Below are 12,678 nucleotides of genomic sequence, written 5' to 3' on the forward strand. Positions count from 1 at the left end.
ATTTACATGTCATACTAGTGGATATAAACTCAACTTCAAACAGGTAGATGTTGTGGATTGTTCCTTTAAGTGAATTTGTATCTTACATCTGGTTATTTTTGTAAAATAGTTGATTTTTCTGTTCATTATCTCATGTGAATGTTAAAAAAATCAAGAACTGAACTGATCTTTATTTCTCCCCTAGGTTAACTACACTCTCAGCACTGCAATGGTGGTTGGCATTTTCATGGCTTTTGACAAAAAGTGTTACACATCCTCATCCAACCTGCCAGCACTAATAGCACTGTTACTGCTATATGGGTAAGGTTTTGCTTAGTTTAATTTGGTTCAGTTTTGTTTTTCACTCAAAAAATAAAAACAATAAAATACAAAGAGGATATGAAAAGGAAACACAGATTGTGCAGGTGAGTTAGTGTTATAGTGTGAGAGCACCCAAAGGGCCTTATTAGGATATATCACCTGTACACAAAAAACAAATTCATAACTGAATGAGGTACAAGGAACTGGATAATAACCCTGTTCAACAACAAGGAAATTCAAAATGTATAAATGACACGAAAGGGGTGTGAACAACAACATGACTGGAATTGTTTTTGAAATATTTCTCTTTTCTCTGGCTCTCCTGCTTTATAGGTGGTCAGTGACGCCCATGATGTATCCCATGTCCTACATATTCAACATCCCAAGTACTGCATATGTGTCCCTGTCCTGTATCAACCTGTTCATAGGCATTAATAGCAGCGCCATCACCTTCATACTGGAGCTTTTTGAAAACAATCGGGTAAGGATACATATATATTGTAAAATATTGCAAAAAAAAACTCACAAGACAATTAATTTCTGTTAACATTAACTATTTCCAAAGGTTCTAATATTTCACTGCAAAGATGCATATTTGAATTCATTAACTCTCACATTAGGTCTTGTATTAGACCTAATGGTGTGAGACCCCCTACACAGTTCAGCTGTATTGTACAGCTGTGGCAAGTTTAATGGTGTACTGCTTCATCTGTAGAAAATGCTGAGACTCATAACAACTCTTAGTGGGCAAAGAGGCTATCCGTTGAGTGCATCGATTAATAAATTTACAAATAAAAGCAGTATTGAGTTTTTGGGGGTAGCAGAACAAGCTGTAAACATATTATCACCTTATAAAGTTTATATAGCGAATGTGTTAGCAAATAAATGCCTATTTATGCATCAAGCAGACAGAGCTAAATTAGCATTGATTTGAAATTGTGTTTCTGGCCAGCTGACAAATGTAAGTCCAATATTCACTCGCCACTATTTTTCACCAGGTAGTTGCTAGCTTTGTCTGCTGTTTGGTGCTAAGCAGGCAGCGAACAGTGTTCAGAGCTTTTTTGCTGAAAATGGCTGCCTGCTGCTGCTAAGAACAGGGTTGATGAGAGGGGTGAAACTGAAACAAAGCAGTACATTTGCGAGCCGTTAAACCAAAACAATGAGCAGAAAGATGTCAAAACATCTGTGGGTTCGTCACTACAAACGACACCTTTTGTATTACACATAGTCATTTCCCCATAATTTAAAAACATTGAGTAGTGCAGCTTTAAAGTTGCAGTGAGTAACATTTCGGAGGAGACATGTTTCTACAGTTTCTACATGTTTCTACAGTAGAACAGACAAACCAAAAACTGGCTCTAGCCAGAGCCGTTCATGTTTTTCGTGATTTTCGCGGCCACCGTAGTTTCTCTTACATGCTTGGAAGGGGAGGGTGATGTGAGCGATATTCAAATGGTTGCAAACTGCAATTTCACCACAAGATGCCACTAAATCTAAAGGGTCACAAATCCATATTTTTAATATAAACAATGGATCAAACGAGTATTTGTTTTGGACTTTTGTTTGTCAGGTGGCCAGAAACAATCTCCAAATGATTGCTGATGTCGCTCCCTGTCTGCTGTTTGTGTAAAAGGAAATTGTTTGCTAACACATTGTGTTTTCAGTTTGTTCTGCTGCCCCCATGTGGCCAAAAAATCAATTAATGCAACTTTAAGCTCATTATTGCCAGGAAGTTGGACTCTTTTGATGACTCATATTGATTCATTACTTCTAAGTGAATCCATGTCTGAAGTGTTGAATAGGCCCTCAGAGAGCAGACAAATATGTGATAGTTCGGAACAACATCAGGTTAATGTAAAAGCACACTGGCATGAGAAGGACAATCAAAATTAAGTTTGGTGAGAGAAGACACTGTGTGAAAACAGCAGGAAAAGCAGTGTCCCAGTAAGCCATGAGAGTGAGCCAGCATTAGTTTTAGTTTAGTTTTTATTAGTTTTCGTGTTAGTTTTAGTTTTTTTATATTTTATTTGTAATATGGGGTATTTGTCAGGGGCGAGATTCAAAAAGGTCAGAAAAAGTATTGCGTAATAAAAACAAAACATCATACTACAGTATAGTACATTTGTACTGCCTGGCCTGGATCTAACGTTAGCTTCTCTTTCAGGGGAGGGGGGCTGGGCGCTCTTCCTTACCTTGTTAAATTAAGCTAGGTTAGCCTTCTTCTTGTGCGTTTTTTTTTTTTTTTTTAACGAAAGGACATTCAGATTCGTAGGATTTTTCCCCTTGAAAAATGTCTCACATATTTTATCACCTTCCACTACTACAAGGCACTTGCCTTTATCTGTGACACAGTCATATTCAAAGTAATCCCAAATGGGACTCTGGTGCTTTCTCTCGACTTTCGACACGGCCATGATGCCAGGCGTGGCGTAGACGGAGTGGCAACATGTCACGGACTGTGAGGTGCTGACAGCTGGTGTAAAACAAAGGACATTTTGTCTATAATTTTAGTTTGTTTTAGTTAGTTTTATAAACACACAATACTGTTTTAGTTAGTTATTGTTTTTGTAAAGTCTCGTTTTTATTTTTATTTCAGTTAATGAATGTTTTTTCACATTTAGTTTTCATTATTTCGTTAGTTTTCGTTAACGATAATAACCTTGGTCTGAACATATAACACAACTGCCAAAAGTCACTCTGTCAAGTGTTAAAACAGACCTGGTATGGTTAGTGTGGCATCTGTCTTTTAAGAAAATAAAAACAAAGAAGTAGGAGAAGTAGGGGGAAAAGGGCACAGATGCTTTTTGTCATGGTGACAGGTGACTTCCTGCTCTGTCAAAAAATGTAGATGATTCTTTTTGCCAGATGGTTCTCTCCACTGCACATGTACTCCTCTTCTCTGCTCTCACTGATGAATCTCGCAATGGGTGAGTCATGAGAGAACCACTAGAGGTGGCACGACCCATATCTTAGTTATGGTGATATTTCCAAGAGTCTAAACTTAGAGCTTCTTCGTCACCGACAGTAAATCACAATTGAATGCACTCCTTTGTTATAGTGAGTACATGTGTACCAGGGGGAAAAAAGATTCAGTATTTGGTTTTGGTGTTTTAACAACTGCAGAGACTTGTCCATGCGTGCAAAGCTGAATAGTTGACTAAAAGAAAGCTTAAGTTTATCTTTATACACAAGTCTCAAGCTTTGCTAAATTTCCAAAAACCAGAGATGATAACTGAGAACAGCCTGCTCTCATATCAAATGTATAATTAAAATAGGAAAATACATGCTCTCCTGTTCTATATGACACTGATGAAAAGGAGGTGCAGCTCACATGATTAAACATGACTGGATGCTGTGTGTGTACACTTGGCCACAGCTCTGATGAACTGGGTTCAATTCCAAATGCATGCAAATAAGTTTTCTTGAGAAGTTTATATTTTCACCAAGTTGAATAATGAGTAAAAACCTACAGTATGCATAACTTGAACTGAAGTTGTTCGGTGCATTAATTGGTGTGGTTTGAATGAGCTATTCATACTTGGGTATACTGTAGGGCAATTCTGAAAATTTCATAAGATATAATGCAAACATTGTATGAGAACACAATGCTGAGATGATGATGCAGTGATGCAAAACATTCAGGAAAATACTGAGCTTCAGAAATGAGTCACAAGTTTAATTTAGTTAGAATTATGTTTTTATTATTGTTTTTGTGTATACTGCATACCGTATGTTGAAGTGTTCTGTCAATCCTGCACTCAAGTGAAATGTGGATTGATCTGTATGTGTGTGTGTGTGTGTGTGTGTGTGTGTGTGTGTGTTGCCAGTCTTTGCTGATGTTCAATGAGTGGCTAAAGAAATGCCTGCTGGTGCTCCCTCACTTCTGCCTGGGGCGAGGACTGATAGACATGGCCATGAACCAGGCTGTTACTGATGTTTATGCCAGATTTGGTAAGTACAGTATACTTATGGTTCCATGAGTTTTCCACCATTATTTCATGATATGTAGCACAATCTTCATCACTAAAAATATTTAAAATAACATAATCAGAAAAGCTTTTTGAATTATTGTTCATTAATAGGTGACATAAACACTTGGGCAGGAAAAGACCATTTTGCATACATTTCCCAACGGAAATTGTTTACCAAATTTTACAAAATCACACCTTGGTAATCACAGTTCTAGTAGTTTATATTCACACTGTAGATAGTTGTGACTAGCCACTCTTTAGTCATGTCAGACTTGTGACAAACGACTCTGCATCAAAACGTACTTGCGAACTCCTACAGTAGAAGACAAGTCATGAGTTATCGCTGTCTGGAAAATTATGTTTGTACAGCTTGTGACATATAAAAAGTACTGACTTTGTACTGACTGAACAAAGGGTTGATTTTCAGTTCAGACTTCATTTCTGTTTTCAGGTGAAGAGTACACACAGGACCCTTTCCGGTGGGACTTTGTGGGAAAAAATGTTGCTTTTATGGCAGTGGAAGGGTTCGTCTACTTTACTATCAATCTTCTCATCCAGTACCGTTTCTTCTTGGACCACTGGTAAGGGACTGGCTAAACACAGATCAGCATACTGTACAAGTTTATATACACAAAGAATCTCAATCTCTTATTACACCAGTGTCTCAACCTTTCCATGGAAACTTGACCAGGCAAATTCTTTCACACGGGGTCGGAACTCATACCCGTCTATTAACAGATAAAGTGCAGCTCTGTTGTACTAGATGCTTCTCCACAGATGATATTCTTGCATCCTTCAGGTTATCAAACAAAAAGCAGACTCCAATACAAGATGAGGATGACGACGTAGCAGCAGAGAGGCAGAGAATTTATGAAGGAGGGAGCAAGACAGACATCCTGCAGATCAGAGACCTCTCTAAGGTAAAAATCACTGACCTTACCATGTCTGTGATTTCAGAAGAAGAAGGAATAAGTTCGAGTATATAGCATATATCCTCAAAACCTCAGTGGGATAGGTGCTGGATACAAAAAAAACCCAATATAAGTACTCTCACATTGGAATTACAGCTCCCTTTTATTTTATAAGCAAGTCCCTAACAGGGCTGTTTAAAAAAACTAAGTGTAAGTATTATTGTCTGTTTTCTTAGGTAGAAATTAATGAACCTATGAGAAGTTACTTACTGTAGCATTATGACCTCTGAAATAAGGGGTCAGAAAAGGGGGAGGGTTAGGTTTTTTTATTTCTTGCTCAAGGCAGGATAGTCTATATTTGTCAGGAATGCAGGGGAGGGTGTTTCAGCTTTTTCTCATCCCAGAATTATGTTTTTTATCATTCATTTTGGTGCGGAAATATTGCGATGCTCAAGTCCATCAGCACAAATAGAGTTGGCGCCTGGGCCCAATTCACTAATTTGGTGGCCTGAATGATTGGCAGCTCTATATTCAAAAACAGAGAGTGGCTGTGTTTTCACTATTTTGTTATGTTTGCTATAAATTATTTTCAGATATAGGGTGGAAGATATGGCAGTTTTTTTCCCAAGTCAGTGGGAGGGTAAAAAAAATATTAATAGCACTGTAGAAGGCCTTGCTTTTTTATAAAATAAAATATAAACTTTAAACCCCTTCCCAACTCTGTAATTTTCATACAGTCCCTAACAGCAGACGAAGGAATAAATGTACAATATATAAAAATTAAAACATATATGTAGTGCAGAACAAATAATGCTAAACAATATATAAGCAGGCAGATTAATGCTGTAGAAAAAAAGCATCTGGCATATTTTATTGTTTATCATATTGCTTTTTTTGCCTCTAAATTTTTGTTATTGTTTTACAAAGTACTACACAAATGGAGTCAGTTATTGTTTCCCTGCCTTCTCTGCACAGACGTATGTGGGCAGGAAGAGGGCAGCTGTGGACCGGATTTGTGTCGGTGTCCCCGCAGGAGAGGTAAAGTCACTGAGTTAATTTATACTGAGAACGACGACTGTCTTTTTTATTTATATTATTCAGGCTTTCTTTTTTTTTGTGTTTGCTCAGGTAAACATACATGTTGATTAAGCTGCCACCCAGACTGTTAAAGATGCAGATACTTTGCAGTACTTGTCATTTACCATCAGCAGCCACGATAATGAAGTATATTTACTGTATATCTGGTCTCATTTTGTCTGGGTGTGTTTATATTTCTGTTCTAATTTTCTCATGTTCTTTATTAATACATACATACATGTACAAGGATTCTAGTCATTTTATGAAGCCAAATACAATATTACAGTTTCAAAAGGATATTAGTAGTCATTCTCTATAATAGTGAGTGTCCTCGTATTGAGAGCCTGATTGTCTTTTGTCCCGTTAGTGCTTCGGTCTCTTGGGAGTTAATGGAGCTGGAAAGACGACGACCTTCAAAATGCTGACTGGTGACACTGATGTCAGCTCTGGGGAGGCTACTGTGGCTGGTTACAGGTACATAAAGATCAGTCAAAACTGGTTTATCCTGCACACAGTTCCAGATGAGAGACGACCAGAAGCAGTCCAATGAGTTAGAAAGTTTAATCACGGGAAGGTCAATCTGGCATTATTCTGTTTGATGAAACTATGTGACTATAAAACCAACCCATGTGGTACTCACATTTGTGGTGGAGCTACTGAAAAGTGATTTTGGTGCTACTATTCTATTTGTTAAAAATAAAATTGATATGCCAACTATTTGAACATACCCAGTTTTCCTCTTATAATACAATTTGTTAAACACTAAACTCTATTAAAACCCAGATTAATGAAAGTCTGGGTTTCCATACAGTGGTTCCCAACCTTTTTGGCACGTGACCCCCTTATAGGGTGACCAGATGTGAATGGGACAGGGGAGTTGGGGGAAGGGGGGTGGTGGTCATGTGGCCACGGTGGGCGTGGTCAAGTGCAGTACATTACATTAAGTGTCAAAGAAGAGTAAAACACATGAAAGTCAAAACTCAACGCTAAAATGTATTATTTTTGTTCTTGAAGTCAAATGTCTGCCATTGGGAAATATAAACACTGATTGACTGTGTTGTATGTAACAGTGTGCAAATCATTATCTGTAACATAAAATAAAAAATATAGGCCTACATAAAATAAATTCAGAACAGGAATACAAGTAATGTATATTTCAAACATAACTACACATTGTTCCTATAGAGCACCAACAGTAATGTTTACCTCATAAAGTCATTATAAGCTAATACCTCACTGGAAAGAAATAGTATTCCTGAGTTCAGTTGACTCAATGTTGAACATTAGCCTAGTTCGGTTCAGTTTTGTGGCAGTCACTCACATTTTCATGTTGAAACAACTGAACCAATGACTCAAACGGGTGGCTTACTTTTAAATGTCAGGATTAAAATGTAGCCTATAGAATCATTTAGAGTAACATCAGACTCTAACAGAGTCTGATGTTACTCTAAATTATTAGTTAGAGTCTAACTGATAATTTGTTATTAATATTATGAAGATCAGTTACAGATTCTGAGGATGCATGAAGCACAGTGTCCTGGCTGTGCTTACAAGACACATAAACCATTGCGCACAGGTGACAGGTTTGTTAAAATCATCTTAAATGTTTTTTCAGTAGTCAAGATTGTCATTAAACTGTAGGATCTTACAAATGCATATTTTTAATCACAAATTCCTCCTGCTGACGTGGCTGCACTCACCGTCATCTGGTTTAACAGGTTGAATGATATCAGAAATCCATTATTTATGATAGCCTAATCAGTGCAATAGACAAGTGAAAACACATCAATAATAGCCTACTCTTACATATTTTACAAAAAACTAACAAAACATTTGTTTAATAAAAAAAGGAAATAGCCTACATAAGTGGTTTGATCAGAATATTTTCGCGGATTCAGAGAGTTAAAAAAAAGTTTAATCTACTAGGCTAATGTAATTGATAATTTAATAAAAGCGTTCTCTCATTTGAATTTAGAGTCTTTTTTATTCTGGTGACAGCAGCAGCTTGTTGCGCGTATCTCCGTTATGTTATTATTTATTCATGACAATTTAGCAGCGCTCCAAAATACACAATACTATCTGTGCAGCATTTTTCAATGTTACTGTGTCGCCAAGTCAGGTCTCCTCAGCATTTTTGCCTTCAAGTCTCAAGTCAAGTCAAGTCTCACAGCATACAGACAGTACTCGTTTAAGCTTATAGTATTATCTATTATTATAACGGTACATTTTCGGGACAAACAGGACAGGATTCGGGATTCGGGACAACTGTTTGTAATTTCGGACTGTCCCAAATTTTTCAGGACGTCTGGTCACCCTACCCCCTTAAGATACAGCAATATGTACTTGTGACTCCTCCTCACAGTTTATGGGCTCAGTGTGTTAGTTTATGAGCAATTCAACCAAAGAGTAATTTTTCCTTCTCAGATTCTCAGAATACCTTATGATCCTACAGATTTATCTAGGGACTGCAAGAGGGGGACCTGACATCCCAGTTTAGAAATCACTGATCTATCAAATGTAGTGAGAGAGGACATGAAGTTAATTGGTGTGAGCGAAGAGGATGCAGAGGACAGGGTTAGATGGAGGCACATGATTCGCTGTGGCGACCCCTGAAAGGGAACAGCCGAAAGGAAAAGAAGAAGGAGTCTAACCCCACTCAGAATAGTTAAATATTTTGTTTTAATTATCAAGTTATTGGCTATATTGGCTCACTGCAATGAGTGGCACCTTGTGTCTTGTTTTGTAGCATCCTGTCAGAGATTCTGGACGTGCACCAGAACATGGGCTACTGCCCTCAGTTTGATGCCATCGATGAGCTCCTAACCGGCAGGGAGCATCTGTACCTCTACGCTCGTCTCAGAGGGGTACCTGAGTCAGAGATCCCCAGAGTGAGTAGGACACCAGTTGCCTTAAAACTTCAAGAATGTTTCATTCTGCTCTCTGAATTAAACTACTATTTGGCTCAGCACTGCATAGAGAGCTTTATATCTATATTGTTAATTTTGTTTTGTACATTGTCTCTTTACTGTTGCTCAGTGTTCGCTAATGTTTGTTTTGTCCTTTTAAGTTTTCTGTAATTGTTACGATAGCTTTAGTTAACAGTATCCGTCCTAAAAATGTACAGCCCATCCTAAAAATGTAAGCACTAAGTCACTTTTGGATGGACGTGCCCACCAAATGCACATTTACCCCCTTCCCCCTGTAGGTGGCAGAGTGGGGCATCCAGAAGCTGGGTCTGACAGAGTATGCTGGCCGCTGTGCAGGGACCTACAGTGGAGGCAACAAGCGCAAACTCTCCACAGCTATTGCAATGATTGGTTGCCCAGCACTGGTACTACTGGTGAGTTAGCCAATGGCAGGCAGCTTATGAGCCCATTGTTTGGGTTTTGGGTTTTATGCAGGGATTTATCAATAAAATGGTCTATGGATCCAGATGGGAAGCCATATGGGTTCAGTCAAGCCTGGCCACGAATGTTTTATACATTGGCAGGCAACTGCACAGTTCAATTCAAATTGGCATAAATCTGAGATCTTTGCCATATGCTGATAGAGATAAGGATTTGGTTTCTGTTCATATGGAATTATGTGCTCAGAGAGTCAAGTTTGTTGTTTGTTTGTGGCTGTGTGTGTTTAGGATGAGCCCACGACGGGGATGGACCCCCACTCTCGGCGCTTCCTGTGGAATGCCATCATGAGTGTCATTCAGGACGGCAGGGCTGTGGTGCTAACATCACACAGGTTCGACATCTAATAATGAAATTAATCCAATGCACACATCTGCTGCAGCAGCTGACCAAACAGTTTCTCTTCACTCTTCTGCCAACAGTTGTTCATGACTATATTGGCATTTGCTTGATTTTACCATAGAGATCTGTGAAATTATGATTTATTGCTTGTGAAATAGCAGCAGTAAAAATAAAGATGGATTATGGTTATTTTCCACCAGTATGGAGGAGTGCGAGGCCCTCTGCACTCGACTGGCCATCATGGTCAATGGGACCTTCAAGTGTCTGGGTACCATCCAGCATCTCAAATACAAGTAAGAGGTTTTCAGTATTTTAGCAGGCTGTACAGTGTTTGGGCAGTATTTAAATATTGTGATTCCCAACCTTTAAAACATGATGAATAAAGGTTTCTCAGCATCATGGTACAGACAATTTATAAGCATCAAAATTTTAGTTCCAAAAAGGATCGACCCTTTCTGTAGGCCTTAATATATGACAAAGTCAGACTTTGAAAATACTAACAATATGAAGTTGTGCAACAACTTTAGGGGATAATAACACATCTGCAATGTTATTGGTTTGAATTTTTAGTTCACAGTAACCACTACAAATAATAGCACTTCTAACGTTGTGGATATTGATATAAAGTATAATGGTCACGTTCAACCAAAGACAAAAAAGAGAGAGTTAGAGTAGGTGTAACTACAGTCAGTATAAAGTATAAGAAAATTTAAATGTATCCTGAAAAATGTGTAATATCGTCACACTGTTTCCTTGATCCAGATTTGGTGACGGCTACGTAGTGACCATGAAAATCAAGGCAGCTAAAGCAGGCTTGTCCCCAGATCTGGAGCCTGTCGAGAGCTTCATGGAGAGCTGCTTCCCCAGCTGTGTTCAGAGGGAGAAGCACTACAACACGCTGCAGTACGAGATCGCCTCCTCCTCTCTAGCCAGGATATTTCAGCTAGTGGTGGCCAATAAAGAGAGGCTCAGCATTGAAGACTACTCTGTTTCCCAGACAACACTGGACCAGGTACGTACGAACCAAGACAATGAGAAGAGGGGAAATGACCTATAAGAGTCTCAACCTGTGTTTAATATATGTGAAGGAATTTGTCCTGATAACATTTGTGAAGGAACAATTGTCAATCACCTCCCGATAACTTAAACTATTACTATACAAAAATGTCCTATTTCTGTCTTCTATAATAAGATTAGATTCAATATTTAAATGTTTAACTTCTCTTTAAACACAACTGTTAAATTTCTTCTTATAAGCTTGACATTTTAAATATACTGTCGCTAAAACTTCTTGCTTGAAATCTGTAAATTATGTCTAACAATCCTGAGCAGATTCATTATGGAATTTTTGTGCCTTTGGGCACAGGTTTTTATTTTGTACTGAATCAGTTTGTCTGTTGTGCAGGTGTTTGTCAACTTTGCCAAGCAACAGGCAGGAGAGGACGAGGACATAACGTTACACAGACGAACAGCAGGTGGAAGAAAAGACATCAAGATCTCGCCAGTGCAGAGGAAAACATGAGAATGTCACCTGTAAATGTACAGAAACACAGATGTAAAGGTGTTACTCTGCAGGGAGGTAATATAACGCTCCACTTTCCACAATTCAGAAGCCACTTGTAATATTTCTCTAGCCAAATTGCTTTTCAGAGTAGAGGCGAGCCTGGCCAGTCACCTGCCAAAGTGACTGGTAGAACAGTTCATTTTTCCAGCCACAGACCACCTTTACAAGCCTTTGGCTGCAAATAGGAGTTAATCTTCCACAATATTAGCAAAAACCAAGCATGACACATTACTTAGACTTGAAATCATACGTGTTAACAGCAGAAACTCATGCAAAAACAGCTGGTTCTTCATCTGAAATACGGAAAAGAAAGAGATTTGTGCTTAGATTGAATGGCTTGTATACATTTGTACATATTCTATGTGTAATGAATAATTAAGCACCTTAGAAGCAGTATTTTCTTATGTTTACATTAACACACACACCTCAATTTTGTGACACATGTAAACAAATGTCATTTAATGTTGGTTGTCTGTTTTTCCAAAACATTTACTATCGCTTCCATTCTTTTCAGTCATTTACTGTTGTACATTTAAGTATTTCTTTGTCTGCCGTGTTTCATACATTGCCATGTCATGTTCTCCAATGTCAGAACAAAATATTCCTATTGAAGGATTAAATTTGAGGGGGAAAAGGGTAATTAGATAAATATACAGTGGTGTGAAAAAGTGTTTGCCCCCTTCCTGATTTCTTTTTTTTTTTTTTTTGCATGTTTGTCACACTTAAATGTTTCAGATCATCAAACAAATTTAAATATTAGTCAAAGATAACACAAGTAAACACAAAATGCAGTTTTTAAATGAAGGTTGTTATTATTAAGACCTACATGGCCCTGTGTGAAATAGTGATTGCCCCCTAAACCTAATAACTGGTTGGGCCACCCTTAGCAGCAACAACTGCAATCAAGTGTTTGCGATAACTTGCAATGAGTCTTTTACAGCACTGTGGAGGAATTTTGGCCCACTCATCTTTGCAGAATTGTTGTAATTCAGCCACATTGGAGGATTTTCGAGATTTCAAGTGTGACAAACTTTCACACCACTGTAGCTGTAGATAGAGGAATTATATTTTGTATCTGACCAAATAAAACTTGCTTTATACTTTATGCT

The 12,678-nt window shown here is 38.1% G+C and overlaps 1 protein-coding gene across 2 annotated transcripts in view; it reads left to right on the top strand.

The window, feature by feature from the left end:
- LOC122886377 (retinal-specific phospholipid-transporting ATPase ABCA4-like) overlaps positions 1-12,286 on the top strand; it is a 65,566-nt gene extending 53,280 nt beyond the window's left edge. For both annotated transcript variants that reach the window (XM_044218469.1, XM_044218470.1), the window contains 13 exons: positions 185-300; positions 634-781; positions 4,128-4,251; positions 4,723-4,852; positions 5,071-5,191; positions 6,158-6,220; positions 6,627-6,733; positions 9,006-9,147; positions 9,465-9,599; positions 9,894-9,997; positions 10,206-10,298; positions 10,768-11,017; positions 11,411-12,286. In XM_044218469.1, coding sequence (XP_044074404.1) covers positions 185-300; positions 634-781; positions 4,128-4,251; positions 4,723-4,852; positions 5,071-5,191; positions 6,158-6,220; positions 6,627-6,733; positions 9,006-9,147; positions 9,465-9,599; positions 9,894-9,997; positions 10,206-10,298; positions 10,768-11,017; positions 11,411-11,527 — 1,650 coding nt within the window. In that variant the 3' untranslated portion in view covers positions 11,528-12,286. The remainder of the gene's footprint in view (positions 1-184; positions 301-633; positions 782-4,127; positions 4,252-4,722; positions 4,853-5,070; positions 5,192-6,157; positions 6,221-6,626; positions 6,734-9,005; positions 9,148-9,464; positions 9,600-9,893; positions 9,998-10,205; positions 10,299-10,767; positions 11,018-11,410) is intronic.
- The last annotated feature ends 392 nt before the right edge of the window (positions 12,287-12,678 follow it).

Source organism: Siniperca chuatsi, linkage group LG13, assembly GCF_020085105.1.
Source record: "Siniperca chuatsi isolate FFG_IHB_CAS linkage group LG13, ASM2008510v1, whole genome shotgun sequence".
In the NCBI taxonomy this organism is placed as follows: domain Eukaryota; kingdom Metazoa; phylum Chordata; class Actinopteri; order Centrarchiformes; family Sinipercidae; genus Siniperca; species Siniperca chuatsi.